Genomic DNA, 23,018 nt, shown 5'->3' with positions numbered 1-23,018 from the left:
AGCATAACTAATTTTAAGAAAAAAAATTTATAGTAAAAATAAACCTTTACAAAACAGAGACATGGCTCTTAACAACTGAACACTTTTTGTAACTGTTCTTCTGGGATAATCATAAATCGCTAGTCCAATCTAGGATTTTCATGAAAGTCAGAAAAATCTTGTCTTCAGTAATATATTAACTGGCACTGTATACCTTATACGACAGAGATAACCAAATAGAAAGAAAAAACTTAACAATCAAACCGTGTTTAGCATTTATCTAATGAAAGTTTTTAGCATTTTTAAATGATCTTTTTTAAAGTTAACTTACTTCAAATAAACAGTGATTCCAGCTAAGTACCCTGTGTTGTTTTGGAAGTCAATGTCTTAAAATCCCTGTTTGATAATTGTCTTACATTGTGATGTTTCCATTTTCTTATTGTGTTACAGGGTTTTATTCATAATATTGAAAAACTAGAGATATATTAATCTGAAAGCTTTGTTTATTTTACTGTTTAAATTAAACGCCAATTAAACATGGCTTTTAAGATTGGAAATTGGCAATAAGAAGACATTAAACTACACTACAACAATCTTGCCCACCAGCAATCAGCAATATTTATCATTTCTTGCATTGGAATAGGTATACAATCAAACAGTATGGCAGAAAGCTGGCGACTTGGCGACTATGTCGGCCGAAGAATCCGGCAGAAAACCGAAGGAATTGTCAAAAAAAAAAATCTAAATTTAATAATTTTTTTTTTTTGAATGATCGATTTTCCAATTAAATAATTTTTTGTGGCATTCTGAAAAAAAGTACGAATCACATTGTTTAGCAGGGAAAGTACTTCAGCATACTCCATATGTATTTCTTTGTTTCACAAAAAATTTTGCGCCTTTGCGCAACTTTTTCCTAATTCATTTACTTCTTAATAATCTTGTTTATCGCCTAAACATGGCAAGGTTGATACATTTCTTTGACGAACACATCATTTAAGTTTAGGGACAAAACCAAAAACCCGAAGACTTCAGGCCAAAAATGCTTGTCACCAGAAGGCTGGCAAGATTGGAACATGCCAAATTGGTTTGCTGCTTGATAAAAATACTTTTTATACCCCTAGTATTTAACAGAGAGTTCATAATAAGAATAAGGGATTAATGAGTTCATGAATTAGAAATGTCTAGTAATATTGGATCATATCTCATACCTGATGCAGTAGTAGCGATTGTATAAACCTAGGGTGCTATCAATGCTGTTTTAATACCAACTAATATTGGAATTTTAGCCATGATTCGCAATCCAATGCAGCGACCTTGAATAGTAAACTTATTAAAATAGTAGTTTAACAACAGACTGGCAAAATCTTAACAACCTTTTGATGCCAAGCATTTTTGGCGTAAGTTCTTTATTTTTTTCACAGCCCAAAAATTTTATGTTTGTGACATATAAGATTTTGCATGTAGGTTGTTAAAATAGACAAAAATATAGTTCAGAGGAACATGGACTTGAGCCCCTGTCAAATGCTATACTTTGTCTATTTAACTGGAATTACAACTAGAGCAATTGTTTTTTTAATAATTTAAATAGGAGTACTGAAGTGCTTCCAGTATAAAAAAACTGTTACATCAGATAAAATAAATTTGCAAACACGCAACAAAATTAATTCGCACCAATTCTAGTATAGATTTTTCACATTCATGCTTTAAAAAAATATGAGATTGGCTATGTGTGAAAAAAAGTTTAAATTAATCATTATAAAATTAAAAACAAATATATATGTATTTTTTTAAACCAACTTCTTTGGTTTTTCTGGCTAATTCTTCAGCTTGACATAGTAGCCATGTTGCTAGCATTCAACCATACTGTTGAACAACTGGAGGAAACTGCCTAATGCAAAATTTGGTCTAATATTCAGGTCACAATACTTTTTGTCAAAATTATTAAGTATCTGTATTAAAATTGAATGTTAAGTATTGGACATCCCTAGCCCCAAGAAGTTTATTATTTTCAAAAAAAAACTATTATTATCCTTCAAGTTGTTGTGGAAAGCTGCATTTTTTGTTGACAATTCTGATTGTTTTGTTATTTTTTTAAAGATATTCTGATTCACCTGAAGGTAAACCAACACTCAAGACATTTATAATATGAGCTCCGACCAGTCAAAGGAGGTATGATGCTTGCTTCAAATTATTTTTTATTCATACAAAAACACCGTCTTTCTATTGAAGGAATTTGTTCCAGAGAGGATCCGAAAAGTTGAAAAGCGTTTAGAAGATAACCCATTTGACATTGATTCTTGGAATACACTTATAAGAGATGCTCAGGTTAAGAAATTGATTAAATTTATTGTTTAAATTGAAGGCTCGTTAAGGGAGACATGGCAATAAGGAGATGTTGAACTAAGACATTATCGTCAACTGGCAATTTTAGCAATATTTATAATTTCCTACCAGTTGAATTGGAATAGGTAGTGATATGCTAAATTTGTTTTCCCCATGGCGTAATAATTCATGTATTTCATCCAAACCAATATTTTGCCGATTACTGTTAAAATCTGTTTATTTCTGCACTGTTTATTTGTAATTAGTGCTACTTTCAACATTGCTACTAAGTTTTTTTTTTTTTTTCCTGGGCAGCCCTACTTGATGACCAGGCGCGTAGCGTGACCGTTTCAAGGGGGGTGTCCCGAATTTTCAACTTAGGGTATTCCCCTATTTTCCGTCTGACGTTCATGAATAATGGTGTCATAAAACAGTGACGGGTGTGACGTCATAAAATAGTGATTGTAATGACGTCATAAAACATTCTAATCAGAAACAATTAACGTCCAGCAAATGCGAACACGTGCGTCGTCGGCATTCCCGCCAGGCGAAAAACTAAACCAGGACCGCAAAATATGTGTGACTGATTTTGGAAGAATGATAAACTATCAGCAGTGCAGTTTACTAAGTTCCATGTACGGGACTAGCGTTAAATTGCAGGCACGCCTTTCGCCACCTGCAATAGTAAACAAAGATCGTTTTTCCCGGTATTATTATGCCACAATTAGCGCAACATCTGCGCCGAGCTGTGTGCCAAGTTAAATACAAGCCGCGGTTGAGGAAAAATAAGTTGTGTCAACTGCACATTAATCACGTGGTCTGAGAATATGCTTATAGAGAATAATTTTGCATTAACTATCATAACTTGAAAAAGACAACTTTGAAATGCGCACGACAGTCATCATTATACCACCTTTTAAGAATCTGCTTCAGTTTAAGAAAAATCCGTTGTTAACCAATATCGAATATTAGAGCAGACAGCAAACAGAGAGGAACACTAGCTGCGCCTAACTTCGACATTTTAGCGAGAAAAAAGAAAGACGATTTGTCTTAGCATTGTTAATTGTCAAATTCACACTTTATAGTATAATCAGCCAACCTCGACAAATAACGAAAGAGAAAAAATATGCTGCGTATTAGGGTCGACTAAAAAAAGAAAAAAAAAAAGTGTTATATTTTGGTTACACATTAGCTTGAGACGCGTAACCCAATTGCATTAAAATCATTGCCACTTCGGACAGTTTGGTAAACCCTGACCAAAACAATATAATGTCACTACAAAAAGGGGGGGGGGGGTCACAAATCCCAGCCCCACTGGATACGTCACTGTGTCACATGATGAGTAACCCAAATCACGTAGGGATCTGGGGTGTGTGTTATGAACACCCCTAGCGTGTACTGGGAGCCCGGAAAATTTCATGTTTTGTATATTCTAGACGCTAATAACTCGGGGAACATTAGGAGCTTACGGCTGTTTTTTTAAAGTCTCTATTTGACGTTAGAAAAATTGCAACACCTCGTATTCAAGTTCGATTGTCTTGTTGTCAATGATTTCAATTGCGTGTGAAACGCTATGGAATTGCGGTGTTAGAATAGCCTCTGTGGCGTATCAATCACAAACTGTTGCACTTCGTTGTCAGCAAATTAACGATCCTTATCAACAAATTTGGTGATATTTGTAGTTAAATTTCACCGACGGTATGAAGCGTGGCTTCAAAATCGCCCTTTTTTGAACTTGTATTATTGTTTAGCGGGAAGCTATAGTTCATCTACGTTTTAATCATTTTAAAAAGGCGACGGTCAAGCGCTCCTTTTTGAGATTGCCGATAAAAACATTCAATAGAGCGACTTGCGATAAAGACGTTTGCTGTGTAGCGTACATGCCTGATTTTTACGTTGTTGAGAATGTTTGTTTCAACAATAAAATATGTTTTCGTTATCAGGCGAAGAGGCGTGTTGGAGATTACTTATGTAGGTAACAGGCGAACAGCTAAATGAAACAACGATAATGAGCGGTGATTAGGCGGTGGTGGCGATAAGCACCGACGTGTTTTCAACGCCAGGTTCAATGTTGCCGAGGTAACATTGCAGCAATCACGGTTTTAGTTTTGTGATAATTATTTACTGAGATTTCAAAGGGGGGTGTCGAGACTCCTAAATACCCCCCCACGCTATGCCCCTGCTGATGGCTATAAGGTCCTTTAATGGTCTTGTTATTCTTTGCGCTTTTTTTCGAATGTTTGCAAAGTTGCACAAAAAAATGAATCTTGAATCTCATTTAAACAATAGATATTTAAGGATCACTTTTTTATATTTTCATTAGCTTTAAAAAATTGAAATAAACCAATTGTTATTGCTATTGTTTAGCTACTCATACGATTTTACAGTAAGTCAATTTTCTACTGTTTTGTTATAAGCACACACTAACTTTTTCTTAGTTGGATATTAACAGCTTAATCAATTACTGTCATCCAATGAAGTTTGTTTTGACCTTGATCGCCTTTCATAATTATTTTTATTACTGTAGCATATAACTTTTTTATACTTTGTTTAAACAGTTGCAACCTATTACTAAAGCAAGAAAAACATATGAACGCCTAGTGACACAATTTTCTACAACTGGAAGATACTGGAAAATATACATTGAACATGAGGTTTGGATTTTTTGGCATCTTTATTTGATATTTGTATCTAACACTTTAAAAACATGGTTGTATGATCTCAGCTAACCCAGCATCATGATTGGCCAACAAACTCAATAGAAAACTTCACAACTGAAAACATGAGAACATTGTTATTTTGGCGTTATTTTATTGTGATTTTTTATATCTTAGATTTAATAATTTAATAATGAAGATTCTTTACTATGCTATGTTAAATACCAACTGTGATTTTTTTACTACTGTGTAGCATTGTGCAGTATCTAAAATATTTGTCATGCAAACAAGGTTTGCATTAAAAATACCTACCTAGATGGCTTACTTGTTTCTTATTTAGAGATTTTCTGATAGAAATAAAAACAGATTCAGCATTGAAAGTAAAAAAAGGTTGTATTTCATCTCCTTCTTGAATATTGGTTGTTAATATATAAATATTTATATACACATGAGGTTTAGAGCACTTACATCAAGCAAATATAACAGAAAAAAAAAGTTAACAGAACTCTTAAGCGACTAAATCTTTTAGTATACCTAAACAGCATTTTAGAGAGTAACAAGTCACACAAATGTGTTTGCTATTTGAAGTCTCCTAATTACAATTTTATTTCATATAAAAATTAAAGTCTAATGCTTTGCAAGATGTCCATTTTTTTAATTTTCTACAGTAACTTTGTATGAAATGACTACTTTTTTTCAGAAATAATTTATTAGCTTACACAATTTATATACCAATTACCTCTGTAATATAAAAGAATAAAAATGATGTCTTAAGTACCAGGAATACAAACAAATGAAGACTGCACACATATCTTTGTTTACCTTAACATAATAAATCACTTAAAAAAACGATTTTCAGGCCTAAAAGTTACACACATTTTATTTTTAACCTGTAAATTAGTTTAGTTAGGGTTGATTAAACTGCAATCAGATTGTGGCAGGTTAGCTAATACTTTATTAGAGCTATAACTGCCAGTCTTATATCATCCATTCTTGGCAAATGCATATTTGTAAGTTTTTTTATTAATTTCTAGTAGCCTAAACCAGTGGTTCTCAACCTTTTTAGCTTATGGCCGGTAAAATTTCAAAACAAATTTTGCGGATCGGTGGAACTTTAAAAATCAAATTCAACCCAAAATGTAATTAGGACAAAAGTATGCAACTTAAAAGCAAAGAATGGAAATTTCAATTTTAAGAGCAATTTACTGTCTTTGCGATATCATACGTGTTATACATAGTTCAACTGTAGTTTTTCACATAAAACTGGTCTTAAAGTTTCGAGTTTTAGCCTATTTTTAAAGAGATGGGCACAACACAGCATTGTGACGTACGATAAAGTCCAAAGTAGACCATTAACTCTATGTTACGTCACAATGCTGCAAATTGCGGAACTGGCGAAGTTTTAAATTTGATGGACAAGCCTTAACATCTTGCATTTTGCAATGATAATAAAATTGTAATATATTTGGCGGACCGGCAGAAAAGTTGACACGGACCGGCGGTTGAGAACCACTGGCCTAAACCATTTAAACTTGCATTCATAAGAACAATAATGTCTCCACTTTAGGGACAATATCCTTGTTTTTAGTAGATTAGATTTAACAAAGTTAACCAGATCTACATTAACAGGTTAACTGCCAAGATAACATCTTTGCACATAAAACATAAAAAGTTTCCATTGAGGCTACTTTACTGTGATGTTAGTATCTGATTCAGGGTGCAACCCAATACCATTTTCAGAGACCTTTAAAAAACGGCTGAGGATTGTCTGATATATCGGTTGATACATACATTGGTGTCCTAAAACTTGAAGAGCTCCCTGTGATTTAAAACAGGACTTGATTTTTCTGTTTTTTGGAAATTTTAAATGAACTTTAATAAACTGTATCATTAAAAATTAAATTGTGTTTAATTATTTAGCCTTTGTTTATTTTAAATATTGTGCAGAGGCATTCCACTATTGCTTTTAATGCAAGACTTTAACGATTGAGTTGACAGAACAAAACACAACAAACTATGCGAGTTAATTTTATTTTTGTTTCAACTAGTAAATCCAAATTTTAGGTTTGACTGACTGTTAACTATTGCACTAAAAAGAGGATTATACATAACTATATAACATACTATAACTTCATTACTACAATATTAAAATTATAATGTATATATACAAGCTTTTTGCTATAAACAAGTTTAACTATTGGTCTCAAGAACCTTAGTAAAACAGTATTTGCTTAAGTTTGCAGTCATAGCTCAAATGATTTAATGTGTGATCCAGTATGAAGCTGTTTCACATTCATTACCATGGTATAGATCAAATACATAGTTGGTGTTTTATTGAAATATTCTGCAAATGAGAATTAGCTTTTTCTGAAATGGTATATCTTTTTACTTTTTTTAATGTACTTTCCAAGCATCTGTTAAGATTTGTCATTGTTCTTTTATTGTTGTCGAATTTGGAACTTAGATTGCAGCTCTGTTCATTTTTAATTTAAAATACAGCCTAAGCCAGGAGAGCACTGCACACTTTTTAGTTGTTTGCACATACTTCAGTCAAGTAGCCCATAAGAGTTTATATTATTATTACACCCCAAGAGATTTAACCATTACTTCATATGTTTTCTAACAGATTTTTTATTACCTCACACAGTTAAATTTTTGTTGACTGCAGCTACAGCAATTGTTAAGTCATATCTTTCGTTATGCGACTTTGTGCTGATTTTTAATAAAACGGTGACCTGCAAGATGTCTGTCTTCAGCAAGCTTGTGATACCTGATACCTTTAAAGTTTGTAAACTTTATTTGCATGCCTGTTGTAATTGCTTCTTGATAATTAAAACTTTTACGTTACAACAAATTGACACTAAGTTTGTTTTTCGTCAATTATTGGTCCATTCTAAAAACTGTTACACTTTCTTGTTTTGAGCTAACAACAGGTCTGTTTGAATTAACAAAGAAAGCACAGCCCAAAATACTAGATGTATATAATTTTGATCATTTACATGCTTCCAATTGTTGACTGTCAACCAAACATTCGCAGGAACTGCTTCACAAGTAGCGTTAATTATTAAGAAAGTCTTATTTTTTTTACATTTTCACCCCTGTCGATATGTGTAGTGTATATATTTATATTGTATACCTCAAAGTGGTTAGTCTTGTCACCATAACTTGGTTGAAACCACTATTTCTGGGCTTCAGTCCTGCAGATGGTCCCTGGAAAAAATCAAATATAAAGTCTAAAAATAGTAGTTGTCACCCTCTAAGTTTACAACACACTTTGTATTATAATCTAATAGAACCCAACAAACAGATTCTGATTTAACATGATAAAACACATTCATCAAGGATGAACCTGAAATTAAAAAGAGCAAAATCCTGCTACGGCTTTTCAATATTTATATTTAAAAAAAAAAGAAAGTACAATTCAAGTTGAAGCAGACTGTTCAAGCAGTGCTGTGCAACCGATTAGCTGCAGCACATATGTGCCGTGGTGTAACTGAAGTTTTAACTTGAATTTGAATATGATTAAACACAAAAAATGTACACCACACATATTATAAAGTACACAAGATGCCTTCAGAAAGGCTTACCTCAATCAGTTATAACCTTGCTAAAAATATCTAGTTGATAGGAAGCATTTTTTAGTATATATTACTGATTTGTAATTTGACAGAAGATGTCGCCGTGTAGAATATTTCACAAGAAATAAGCAATATAAACTAAAAGTTTAGCACTATAGAAGTTGCAAAAGAAACCGTTAGTCTAACATTTGTTTTTATGTGGCTTTTGCTGCAGTGAACCAGTCCTGTTTATGACAAACTGTAACTTTGGCTTGTTGTGCATACTTAAATCCGGACATTTTGGCCAAATTTTGATAATGTATTTTTTACAAATTTTAAATTGCGATTTTTATTGACTCTGTTTTATGCATTATACACTTTAATTGGGGGGTCACACAAGTTACCGAAAACTTACAAGGGGGCGCAGGAACAAAAAGGTTGGAAACCACTGCTATAGACCATTCAGTTTTGTTATTTGGCAAACAAATATGTCATTTGGAAAAGCAGTGCACTAAAGAGACGCTCATTTGGGAATTTCAATTTATTTTTCCGTTGTTTAGACTTTGTCTACAGAATGCATTTATCGGTGGATGAAAACATTCCACCACACACAACACCATGCAAAGTTGAAAAAAAGACAAAATAAATGCACAGATAAACGCTATAAGAATTTGTCATGTCATTTCCGTTGTGTGTCAAACGTCCAACGTGTTGTTCACCAATATACACCATAGTGCAATCGCCACCGGAAATACTGTTAGCCACTATTTTTTTACTGTTAATGTCAATCGGTTCTAAAAATGGCGCAACATGGTAATCAGCTTATGCAATTCCAAAGTCATGAAACATGCAACACAGCACGTCAGCCAAACTGGGTATGTGCAGTTTCCCATTTTGTCGGGTTATCTTACTTATGTCCGCTCGCTTTTGTCTAAGTAGTGATGGTGGATCTCCATCGAGACTTAAAGATTCGTAAACTAGTCGGATTTCTTCCTTAAAGATCAGAGGTCAACCATCGCCTGGTCGAAGAATGCTGTCACAACCCCGCTTTTACTTATATGGGTTCATAAAAGAAAAAAATGAGTCCTAATGAGCCCAATAAATATGAAACTTATAAGAACTTGGTGATGTTTTTGGCGAAACTCATGCACAAAAATCATCTTCAAGCGTGAAAATCTAGTAAAAGCACTTGCACAATGGCATAAAGTAATTCATTTAGCATAATTTGGAGTTTTGAGTCTACAAGCCTATGATCGCATTATTTTACATTAAGTAATAAATAAACTTTTAAATAAGCTATAACTTTCTAATTCTGAAAATATTGTAATTCGCATTAGGCCTGGATGTTATGTTTGAATTTAAAAGACATGAATTATATACACCTGTGCAAAAAAAAGTTTGTTAATTAAAGAGTCAAAAAAAGTTTTGCATTTACGAGTTTAAACAGGCTTCCCTAATCAATATTTCCTTATACCTTTTGTCAGTTGTATACTCCAACTTTAATCCGGCGTAAACTTGTATAAATATAGTATACCGGGTCAAGGAGCACTGCATTAGTGTAGTGGTCAGTTAATGAAACTAGTCTAAATTGTACAAATGGCAATGATTTTTAGTAAGGAGAAACTAACTTTAATTAAAAACACAAAAATTTTTGCTGATTTTGGATAAGGTTGATCTGGATTAGAAGGTTGCAAGAAATCTAAAAAAGAACTGTTGTCCTTTGTGGATAAAAGCACACTATATGTTTGTGTTATAGCAGATTGTGTCAGATTTCTTCTTGAATCACCCAATAAAATGAGAGTGATAAAGAGACATTTAACTTTGGTATAAAATTTAAGTTTCTATTGAATAAGAGCAGCTGTACGATTAATCTAGAAATATATAAATAGCAATTAAAAACAACATATTAAGCAATATAATTGGTACACAGTGCTATTTGGTCAATAAATCAGTAAGGGTTGTTGGATTAATAATTATCTTTCTCCTTAAAAAGTCTAAGAAAAATCTAACAATCTTACCAAAAAGTTCGTACCTATCATGAGTCATGACAGATAAGAGTTAATCAAATGTTTCAACTCTATCTTAGAGTTATGTAAATGTTTCTTAAAACGAAATGAAGATGATCAACAAAGGCCTAATAAAGATGAGCAACAAACAAATAAATCAGTTTCCTAATAAGGATTTAATAAGGAGTTTTTACAAAAATAGTCTCATGGAATTTCTAGTTAATATTGGACATGAAGCAATAAGACCTTGCTGTCCCTATAAAGTAATCCCTCTCCAATGAGGAATTACTCAATTTATTGACACTAGGTGTTTAAAAAAAAAACATGACTGTCAAGTTTTAAGTAGAAAAAATATCTTACCGCAGCATACTTATATTATATGTTTCAATGGAACCATATGGCTACATATTTAGATTCTTTGCATACCACATTACCACTATGGCAGTACTGATTTGTTATTCAGCCGTTGTTGTCTACATATTCAAACTATGTCTCTTCTACCACTGATCCTATTAAAAGACAAGCAGTTAATGTTATTCAGGTTTGGCTGTAAGTGATATCTACAGGTTGATTTGATTGTTATGTAAATCACTTTTATCAGAGAAGTACTAGAGTAGTTAAATCTTATCGGAAGCCCTGTTCTATAAGTTAACACTTAGTTAAGATTTCCTCTTTTAGGTTTGATACTATTTTTTTTTAGTTTTAAACAGTTTACTAAATTGAAAACCTATACTATTTTGAGTGAATTTTCTGGTAGGTTAAAAATAACAACAAACCAATTAAACAAAAAAATGCGAAAATATGTTTTAGATGAAATCACGAAATTATGAAAAAGTGGAAAAACTGTTTCAGCGATGTCTTATGAGGGTATTGAATATTGATTTATGGAAATGCTATTTGACATATGTCAGAGAAACTAAGAGTGGCTTGTCTTCTTTCAGGTGTGTTCCAAGTGTATTTGTGCAAAGACAATGATTATTTTGTTTGTTTATATATCCCTAATAAATATACCTTTTTTAAATTCTTATTCAACACATATACATTGTTAGTTTTAATAATTAATCAAAAGTTGTCTTCATTGGATTTTAGGGAAAAAATGGCACAGGCATACGACTTTGCATTGGAGAAAATTGGGATGGACATTATGTCTTTTCAAATTTGGTCAGACTATGTGTCTTTTTTAAAATCTGTGTAAGTAAATATAAATTTAAGCATGTTATATACTAAATTCACACAATCAATAGTACTATTTTTATCTTTGTTTGTAAAGATTTACCTTTAATTATCATTTTTAAACAGAGAGGCTGTTGGTTCTTACGCTGAAAACCAAAGGATTACCGCAGTTCGAAGAATATATCAGCGTGGTTGTGTTAACCCAATGTTAAATATTGAGCAACTATGGAGAGAATATTCCCAATATGAACAAGTAAATTCAGTAATATTAATTAAAAATAAACTTTTAAATGGTTTGTGGCAGGGCTGCTCAGTCAGACTCGGGACTCGAGGAGTTGGTTTGTTTTGCTGGAGTCGGACTCGGGACTCGAGTAAGACCAGGTAAAACTACCTGAGTCTGACATGCGCATGTGCAGTACCCCATTTTTAAACTAATATGGCCTCTTGGGTTTATTTTTTTGGCCGGAGTCGGACTCAGGGTATTTTTAACCGACTCCGCCAAATACACACTAATATCTAGGGGAGTTAGTAATGTACTTAGGGGTGGGGTTTGGGGCTGGGTAAAAGGTTATCTAGGCCTGATTCTGATCATTTATTCTTATTCTGACAGATTTAGGACTTATTCTGATTTACAGTGTTGTTACGACTATTAGGTAGTAGTCCTATTTTGGTCTTGTTTTGAACTGTGTTTTATTACAACATTGCTGATGTTCTAATTTTGGTCAATTAGTCAAAGGCTCGAGTATATTTGTATGTCAATATAACTATGAGTTTAACTCTGTTGTTGCGAAGTAAACATAAAATTTGTTGTGTCATGCTGATTTTTTCTACTCAACAAAATGTTGTGAGCCCTCAAATATTTTAGGGAATAAACCCAGTTATAGCGAAAAAAATGATAGATGACAAATCACGAGAGTATGTCAATGCCCGACGTGTTACAAAAGAACTTGAAGCCATGACCAGGAGTTTGCAAAGGCATAATCCTGCTCTGCCCCCCAATGGAAGCACAGAAGAAATAAGACAGGTATGAATTTGTATAAACTTTTTTTTTCACAAAAAAATGTGCATGATGCTCAAGTTATGCAAATTTAACAGGTTGCACTATGGAAAAAATATATTGATTGGGAAAAGACTAATCCAACTAGAACGGACGACGCAACTTACATTTCAAAGCGAGGTTCACCAAATGTTTCATAATGTCAAACTGTAGATGAAATAATTAATAGAAACAAAACATTATATTATTTTACAGTGATGTTTGCATATGAACAATGTCTACTCTGCTTGGGACACCATGCTGATGTTTGGTATGAGGCTTCCCAGTATTTGTCCAGTACAAGCAAGTTAATGCAAGAAAAGGGGGTAAGTAAAATTAATTTAATTTGTTTGTTAAAGTTATTGTGTCTTAATTAATTTCAGGACACCAATGCTGGCAAAATACTGTCAGATGAATCTTCTTCATTATATGAAAGAGCAATTTCGTTTGTAATGAAAGAAAATGTCCTCATTCACTTTGCCTATGCAGATTTTGAAGAAAGTAGAATGAAATATGATAAAGTTCATACAATATACCAGCGATTGTTAGACATAAAAGGTATCGACCAAACCTTGGTAAGTTATAAATTTTTGCTTGTGATCTATTTAGTCTAAGTAGAATTTGAACAAATAAAAAATGGGAATGTCAAGCAAAAATCAGTAAATTAGGTTCGTAACGGAGCCTGTATTATAATGTCAAATTTGTAATTAAATACTGCTTCTACTAAGAATAAGGTTTTTATGGGTTTTGTTTTTGAGTTTGGCTTTGCGTTAAATGTATTTAGGCTAGGCGACTTAAAAATGGTTACTAGCCTGGGTTAGTTAGCATTAAACGTTTTTAATAAATTAAGTAATTTTAATGGTGAAAATAACGGCCCAAATAGACGTTAACAACGACATGCTTTATTTTCAAACGTTTCAGCAAATTCTAATGCCATCATCAGTGAATTTGCCGAAACGTTTGAAAATAAAGCATGTCGCTTTTAACGTCTATTTGGGCCGTTATTTTCACCATTAAACTTATGAACAGATCCGTATATGGTGTTCCTAAGTAATTTTAGGTCAAGGGTTTAGTAATTTTTAATTTATGTTGATATTAATTCTACTGACCAAACTCTATTCTACTATATATATTTGGTGGCTATTACATAAGAAAGCTATAAAATGTATTTTGATAAGCTTCTGAGTTAAATGAGAGTGAGACGATGCAGAAGCAATGTAGAAAGCATTGTGTTATGGAAAATGTTGATTTCACGACATTTTTTTGCAAAAATCACATTGCATTTTAGACATACATCCAATACATGAAGTTCACGAGGAGAGCTGAAGGCATAAAGGCAGCAAGGTCTGTTTTTAAAAAAGCTCGAGAGGATAATACTGTTAAATACCATATTTTTGTTGCTGCTGCACTAATGGAGTACTACTGTACAAAGGTGTGTGTTGAAAATATATGTATTTACTGATTTAGTTTTGTATGTAGTACCAACTTTTTCAAAGCCTATTTTTATTTAAGGACAAACAAATTGCATTTAAAATTTTTGAGCTTGGTTTGAAACGGTTTGGTCATGAACCCGATTATCTCCTAGCCTATATTGATTACATGTCCCATTTAAATGGTAAGTATTGAACATCAAATTAAGATGTATACATGTATGTGTCTTGAAGTAATGAGTGTTTTCTTCACATAATTAGAGAATAGGTCAATGTTAATATGCTGTGTTACCTCTTATATTTAGAGGATAACAACACTAGGGTGCTTTTTGAACGGGTCCTTACATCAGGAAGTTTGCCACCTGATAAATCTGGGTAAGTGTATGTTAATGAATGTTGATGTAATCCACATTAACAATATTTAATATTGTACCTGTAGAACAATATGGAACAAATACTTGGAATTTGAAAACAATGTTGGTGACCTCTCTTCCTTACTTAAAGTAGAAAACCGAAGGCTTGAAGCTTTCAAAACTGACTTTGAAGGCAAGACAACTTGTTTGTTGGTGGACAGGTAAAAAGCAAATAGTTAGCACATATTTCTTTTTTTAGGTTATTTTCATTTTGCTAAGTTATCTTCGTGAATTAAATCAACAATAATTATAATGCATTATTAACCACAACAAATGTTAAAGGTCACAGTGTTATGATGTGCACCACAGTACCACAGTGGTTGCCATCAGTTTTGCACTTTTTTTTTTGTACCATGAGTGACACATCCATACATAAAATAGTCGAGGTCCTTTCAACCCTGCCTGTGTTATCTACCCAACCTACTTTTGCTGAAAAAATACAGGTACCGTTTTCTTGATCTTTTTCCTTGTTCAACGGACCAGCTTCGGGGATTAGGATATAAGGTACTTATTCGTGAATATATTGATAATGATAATCGACTGTACGAAAATTCGCACAAACAACAGTGTGATCAGCCTTAAAATAAGCCTTTTTTCTGTCTTTAACATATTACAATATTTTATAAATATTTTCACTTGGGTGTACACAACTTTACTTGTTTAATTGCAAAAATAATTATTTTTTTTATTGTGATGTGGTAGAGGTAGAAAAATATAACGGAAATTCTAACAGTAAATACCTTTTTTGCCGAAATATTCCAGTAAACCAAGTTGCATGTTTTATTCTTAAGTTTTTTGCCAAATATTTTAAGTGATAAAAATGGAACTCTATTTCATTTTATTGGAATACCCTATTTCTTTTAGATGGCATATGCCGGGTATTTTGTTTATGTCTAAATGAAATAATGGCGTCAGTAACTTGACTGGTATATTGTTAACTATACTTTGTTAAAAGTGGCTTTCTTGCTTTAGTTAAATCTTTGTTTTTTGGCTGTCGCAGTTTTAGTTTATATGCCATATTTATTGCATTTTTTCAATTTAATCGCGTGGATAGATTTTGTCGCTGTGTTACTAAAGGGAATTCCTAATTTCTTTCCTAGGACTTGGAATTTGTGCAAATTACATGACTATACTGTTTCGACACTGATATTCGGTTTGTCACGGTTCAAACAACTGCGTCTTTTCAAAACGATTTTATTACTTCCAAACAGCAAGATGTTTGGGGTCAAAATCGATTAGCCACTGCGAGTTCGATGCTCACAACTGTCTCAGCTGCTTCGGGCGCAGTCGATTCCAGTGCTTCCTCAGGAGCTGCGGAAATAACCGAGATCAAAAAACGAGCTGGGTTTTACCTTCCGGACTTCGCCCAGATGCTGCCGTATAAACCGAAACTGCGACCATGTAAGTTTGTACGTTTTTGACTCAGTCAGCGACCTTGAAATATTCCAACGTCAATAGTGTTCGGCTCCATAAACTATTATAATGCCCACTTATTCCTTTTTGTGTGACGTCTTAAATAGCATCCATTTAATTAGAATCGAGACCCAGTGTATGTTGTGTATTGACAAGTCTCTTTACCTCTTCGAGTTATAAAAAATCCACCAATCGTTCCCAGAGAGCACGCGTCTACAAACAATGACTTACTAATAGCATGATGGAGCTATGATTTCGCCATGCGAGACTACAACTACGGTTGAACGTAACCTTGGTGTCAGGATCAAAACTGCCATGTTCACCCAGCGGCCAAGGCTTCAGATGCCTGTGAGGGGCATTGGGTTGGCCTTGGTTGAAATATTTATTGGTCAACTAATTTGGGCATTTTTTTATTCGCCCGTAGCTTGCTTTATTTTGCCCAAATACGGTCAGGTTAGAGCGCTGACCGCTGGTATCAGAATAACTTTTTCCTCCGGTACTGCCTTTTTGCTTTGTGTTACCTCTCTGTTTAACGTTAAAACAAACGTCCGCGGTCCGTACCTCTTTGACATGGACTAAGTTTTACCTTGTTTGAATAGTTTAATATTATTATTCCTTAGATCCAGGATCACATGTGGTACCGGGTGGGGAATTTCCCTTACCTGGACCAGCAGTGACACTCCTTAAGTTGATGCCTCCGCCACATTGCTTTAGAGGCCCATTTGTGAAACTGGATGATCTTATGGATCAATTCGCTGATTGTAAATTACCTACTGGTAAGAAATGTTTCGTTCTACTCTATTTATTTTTTCGAGTAGTGTTTATTTTTATTACATTTGTTGATAGAACAAGATTGGCTAAAGCAAATCAACACTACAGGCCAGGGTCACACTTTTAGCGTAAGCGGCAAGGCGCAAGCTGCAGGTGTGAAGAGGGTGTTATCGAGGGGCGAATCGGACGATGAAGGTGGGTTGACGTCAAAGACGGCCATACCTCCTGTTAACGATATTTACCGGGCTCGTCAGCAAAAGAGAGTGCGATGAAGAATCGACGTTACTCAACATGAAACGATTTGCAAAAGCTGAACCAACCTGCTTGGAACTTGGCAGTCCCAAACTTTGATAAATTTAGCACCTTCTACAATGTACAATTTGCTTCTCTTTTCTAAAAAATGAAAGTCAAAGTGTTTATAGTTTTATAGATGCATTTGTGCAGCACAATAAACAAACAACACATTAATTGATGTAATAAAAAAGTGTCGTTTTACTTTGGAGATTACCTTAAATGTGTAATTGTAAGAAGATTTATATATTCCAAATAGGTTTGAAAGGAATGGATTGTAGATGTCAATAACGTTTAGAGCTTGAAAACTCGGCCCTAACTTGTTATTTTCTTAATTTACGAATCACTCCCGCGTTGTTTACATTTTTAATAAAGGGAAAGTTTTGCCGGTTTTTATATTAATGAGGGAGCAAGAGACCATGACCTCCCAAATAAAAATTTTGCCTATGTAAATTAGGTGAATAAAAGTTGTGTATGTATATACCTTTATTTTAGCTAAGGTTATGCGAACACTCATTCCATAATTCCCTTTCCGTCAAGTTAACTAGTTCGTGATTTGCTTTACGAGACTTTATTATTGGATTGTAGGGTACCTCTACAACTTAAAGTTTACCTAAGTAGACACACTGCGTTGAAGGGCTGCGGAGTCGGTTAAAAATAACCCGAGTCCGACTCTGGCCAAAAAATAAGTCCGGCCCTGACTCTACAGCCTGAATTTCGCCAATTTACGTAACTAAAATAACGTGGATATTCAGCAATCCACTTATAGGGGTGTTATATAATTAATTATCTCACAATACATGGTTGGGAAATATTTCACCATATGCGGATCCACCTTTACAATTTTCAGTTAGCGGCCATATCAGTTTTAATTTGGTACTGCGCATGCGCATGTCGGACTCTGGTAGTTTTACGCGGTCTTACCCGAGTCCGACTCCAGAAAAACAAACCGAGTCTTAAGTTCGACTTGGAATCCGCAGCCCTACTGCGTTGTTGTTGTTCTTCTTTGCACTTGGCACGAACTTTTTACATATGGTGTCTGTGCCATCATACAGCTTTGGTCAATTGCCCTTGCATCTTGTTAACACACAATTGTGAAAAATGCCAATATATTGATAAACATGTACATATTTTTTGTGTGCTACATGCTTCACGTCTTTTTGTCGCCTAACAAAACGAATTAATTTAAAACTAAATAAACGTCAACGTTGTGTAAAAAGTTCACATGAACGTTATTTTTACGTAAAACTGTCGACTCCATACGACGTAGGTCGTAGATGCTGTGTCGTCTTATTATTTGTTCTTATTAATCGAAAATAAGTTTTACAACCAACTTTATTACGTGACCCAAACGCAGTTCTGTAACCATAAAACATTGACCGCCTTAAGTAACACTAAGATGTTATTTCCATTCCGTTAACACGCCTCTGCTAAAAGATTCTATGACCAGGCGATGTGTACAAAATCCGTTGGCATGAAGCCAAACGAGGCTTGACATACCTGAACTGAACGCAACTGGACAATGGCTCAACTCACCCAACTAAAATAATGTAACGGACAGAAGTTATTATGCTGGACTGTTACTACTCTACTATGGACTCTTCAACATCGGTGTTGAAAATGAATAAAGAGTTATTCGAAACGTTCAAAATGATACCTACTTCTGTATGGGCTTTGATATTCTTATTACGTCTGACTACAACCTCCAACCATTATGCTCCAAAATACTGACGTTAAAATGGCAAAATAAAGAGCTACTATAATAAAAAAAAACGTAAGGTACAAGGATTATTTAATAGTGGGTGTTATAATATGCTGAATATTTGGTTAAATAAAATAGGAGCTACCATCAATATTCAGCATATTATAACACCCACTATTAAATAATCCTTGTACCTTACGTTTTTTTTTATTATAGTAGCTCTTTATTTTGCCATTTTAACGTCAGTATTGGTTTACAGCTCTACTGAACTGTATTCTAATTCTGTTATTGGCTTTTTAAACTTTTGAATAGTTTTATTTTATTTTATTTACATATAATTTTGGTGTTTCGTTGTGTTTGTAGTATATTAGCAGAACTGACGATGCTTTTTGCGTAACTATAGTATTCTGCTTTTGTTGAATAAAGTTGTTTTTGGATCTCTTTTACAACCTTTGTGGTTTTGCTTGCATAAAAATTACGTTGTTAGTTGGCTCTCGGCTGCCTTAATTAGAGCTTAGTGTGTCGCAAAACGCATTTTCTACTTTACTGTAGGTTTGTTTTCTGTCAGCAGATTTAGTCTATACATCAAAGTAATACTAAATAAAAAACGGTTTAATAGTTGCTGGAAAGGAATTTACAGTGTGACTTTCGTCGAAAAAACGTTTGTGTCCGAAAATCCGGCAGATTCGATTTTGCACAACCCAGGGAGGGGCGAAAATGTGTTTTGGGGATGTTAATATAACGATAGTACAGTAAAACTATGTTTTGGCTACTATAAATCTCAAGTAAAGATGAAGTTACTTTTCTGCTAAATATTTTTTACATAAGTGCCAGGATTCCATGCGATGCATAGTGTTGGGTCGTAGTGGCATTGAACTAAAAAAGGCAGGTCCGTAACTCGTTTAAAAGTGAAAACTGATTATTGTTGAAACCGCTGAAATATACGCAATATTTTGAGAACTCTGACTAACTTTTCCGTGGTTATAACATCGGCCTACTGTAAGCTTTAAAGGTATTAACTACTTTGACCATTGAGCGCTACATTTGGCAAAGCCCGGTACACATACTACAAAGTAAAATCTTCATAACAAAAACACGCTAATACAAATCAAAATTGATTTTTTAATGGAGTATATAACATAAACCCACAGAAATGTTTGGCAATCCACAGAATGTTTGGGCTGCGTCGTGTAAAATAAGAGCTTCACACTAAATTTCGGATACCATGCAGCCTATGTCAAAAAGTGGCACACTAAGTTATAGTGAGAAAGGTGTGTTTAAAATACGGGCGTTGTAATGAATTAAGTTAACATACCCGGTGTTGTAATGACTAACCAGTGGTCGGACATTCTATCGGGAACTATGTTTACATTTGTACCGTTTTCGACGAGAGTTCCGCCAATTAAAAAAATTTAAACGCATTGATGCCGCTGGTAGTTTTTGAATTCTTGAGAACTTTTTAACGGTTGGAAATTTGTGGCGAAAAATGTCAGTAAGTTTGTAATATGTCATGTATTGCAAAAGACTTTCTTTTACTTTTCGGTTACGATGTTTTTCACTTCCGTTTTAGGTCTCTAGGACATTATCGAGAACAAGATTAAAGTCACCTCCCATGATGATTATCAGGGCAGTACGGTGAATAAATCGGCGAAAAATTCTGGATAGTCCTTATTGGGCGCGTAAACAATAACAATTGTACTGTTTAGTATTACGCATTTTGAGGCATGTGCTGTAGTCACTTCGCGCCCTGCGGTTCAATTACGTAATTCGCATTTTTGTGCTGATTGCTAATTGATTACAGTGCTATTGTGCTGCTATGTTAATTGTTTTCTGTGCTGCTTAAACCGTGGTTGATTGCGTTTCATTTCTTTTACTTCATAGCTCTCATCAAGAATACATCAATTACTATTGGGGTTGCATTTATTGTAATTTTAACCATTAAGTATCAACCTTCTTGGTCTACCCGTGCGCCCAAAACGCTTCCCCTTCCCATTCCATACCCCACAACTTTTCATGCTTGGCACTACTGTGGGTTTCCTGCAAAAAGGCAACGTAACACTTTTACGACGTAAAAAATTAAAAAATGATTTTCTTTTCATCGCAACGTTGAAACCTCGAACGTTGAGTGAAACAATATTTGAGGACATAAAAATAGTATTTTAACACGTTCAACACCATATCAATGTCCCACTCGTACTCCATGCCACAATCACATCTAAAAGCTTTAATGGGACCCATAAGACAGGAATGCTTTTTTTCCCGAAACTGCAGTTGACTATCTTATACTTGCAATGGGTATTACTACACGCTTTTACACATCGTTACCTGAGGTAGCGGGCTAACAGTAAAACAATTACAGAGAAGAGAGTAGGCTACCTCTGGCACTTATGCACTCAAGCACATCTTCATTTGTCTTGAATTCTGGCTGGAGCTCCTCGCAGCACGGCATACGTCTCAACGTCCCTTGGCAGGAAGGACATTGGTTTATTTACCCTTTTCAACCAGCAATAACTAGTCAGTGCAGCACTTCATTGCTACGGCATATTTGTTGGAAAAACTCCAACAAACGAAAGTTTTCGACTGAGCCGAATCAAAGCTTCAGCTTGGCAGCCAGGGCATGTCAGCAAGATTCTGGTCGCACATAGCCGCATAGATTTACTATTTGGAATCTCGTCCAGGCTTCGTTGCAGCCTTTTTCTTGACCAGTTGTTGGTAAACTTCGGTGCGCTTGATTTAATGTTGGCGTGGGATTCAGAATTAAGGTCCGGCGAGTTCTTATCGTTTAGAAAGCGGCGCTTGGGACAGTTTGCTTTGTTTTCCTTTTTTTTTTTTTTTTCGTCGCAATACTTACAATCAGGGCTGCGGAGTCGGAGTCGGGACTCGAGGAGCTCCGACTAGTCGGTTTGTTTTGTTGGAGTCGGACTCGGGACTTGAGTAAGACCACGTAAATCTACCAGAGTCCGACATGCGCAGTACTAAATTTTAAAACTACTTATATGGCTACCAATTGAAAATTGCAAAGATGGAATAGCATGTGGTGGAATATTATCCAACCATGTAGGCCTATTGTGAGTATATAAATATATGACACTCCTATAAGTCGATTGCTGAATAACATTTGACCGGCCGGACACGGGTTAATATTTTTGACCAGAATCGGACTCGGGGTATATTTAACCGACTCCGCAGCCTTGCTTACAATGAACACTTGCCCATGAAAGGTCACGTATCATTCGCAGTCCGCCATCCTGATATAACTTGGTAAAGGTTTTTCTTCGACGTCTGTTGAATTCATAGTCAAGATTCTCATTCCGGTTAGTAACCCAACCTGGTCCTAATTCCTGTGTGTCACCTTTACAACCTTTCCATGTTTTGCAGATATTTCCTCTGCTATAAGTTTACTGGGGAAAGATATGGACCCAGCCAACTACGATGTTAATCTTGTTATTTTCATATATTTTAACAAACTTCACTGATTCTGCTGCGCAGAGCTTCGTGTAAAGTTCCAAAACATTTCGTCAATTGGTGCAAGTTATATGTCGACGTTTTGGCCTCGCAGATCTGCAATCCCAACTACTTTCTTCAGCGAATGATGATTTAGATACTTTTTATAAGATTCAGAATTTCGTCTCTTTTGGATTGATTAACCGTCCTCATACTTGAGGAATTTTGGCCTCTTAAAGATGTATCAGGGTTGCCAGATGGCAAAAATAAAAATAAAATCCAAACTTACCTCAGAAAAAAGCCATATCTACTAAAAACTCTAACAAGTCTATGTTTTTCTGTAAATTAATAATAAAATGCAATAATAGTCATACTTGTACATTGAATTTCTCTTTTTGAGGCAATTTTTCTCAATTTTTTTGTAAAATTTTCTTAGAATTTTTTTCTCTTTTTGTAAATTTTTTTTGGCAATTTTTCTCTGTTTGTGGTTTTTTCAAAAGAAAATCCAAAGAGGTTCAAAAAAAGCCTAAATTTTTAAATTTGGCTTTAAAACATCCTAACTGGTGAAGTAGGCGGGTTTAATTGCAAGTCTCATTAAACTAATTTGCCTCGACCAATCAACCACACTATTACTTCAAGGTATTTGCTGTAGTCTGATTACAAATCCACACAGTTTTTGTTGGCTGGTATTGAGCTGGCCAGCCAGAATTGCCGGCAAGCAACACAACCGCTTACTGTATTAACTAGACAAGACTGGATATATATTGATATAACGCGCTGCTTATAACAAGGTGAAAATTTGCATGAAAAATTGCGACATTTTA

General features: G+C 34.5%; 1 protein-coding gene across 1 annotated transcript; it reads left to right on the top strand.

Annotated features, from left to right (window-relative positions):
- The first annotated feature begins 433 nt into the window (after positions 1 to 433).
- Positions 434 to 17,208, top strand: LOC146136287 (cleavage stimulation factor subunit 3-like). Its single transcript, XM_083394949.1, has 19 exons — positions 434 to 622; positions 2,077 to 2,148; positions 2,209 to 2,304; positions 4,860 to 4,955; positions 11,332 to 11,462; positions 11,611 to 11,712; positions 11,821 to 11,947; positions 12,560 to 12,718; positions 12,790 to 12,871; positions 12,947 to 13,056; positions 13,114 to 13,305; positions 14,019 to 14,162; positions 14,243 to 14,345; positions 14,466 to 14,535; positions 14,600 to 14,734; positions 15,017 to 15,077; positions 15,785 to 15,974; positions 16,607 to 16,762; positions 16,833 to 17,208. The coding sequence occupies exons 2-19, from the start codon at positions 2,125 to 2,127 to the stop codon at positions 17,027 to 17,029; spliced, it is 2,175 nt and encodes a 724-aa protein (XP_083251075.1). The 5' UTR covers positions 434 to 622; positions 2,077 to 2,124; the 3' UTR covers positions 17,030 to 17,208.
- Positions 17,209 to 23,018: the final 5,810 nt, after the last annotated feature.

The sequence above is a fragment of the Ascidiella aspersa genome, chromosome 8 (assembly GCF_963924565.1).
Source record: "Ascidiella aspersa chromosome 8, kaAscAspe10.2, whole genome shotgun sequence".
NCBI classification, from domain to species: Eukaryota; Metazoa; Chordata; class Ascidiacea; order Phlebobranchia; family Ascidiidae; genus Ascidiella; species Ascidiella aspersa.
This window is presented reverse-complemented; position numbering and strand designations above follow the sequence as displayed.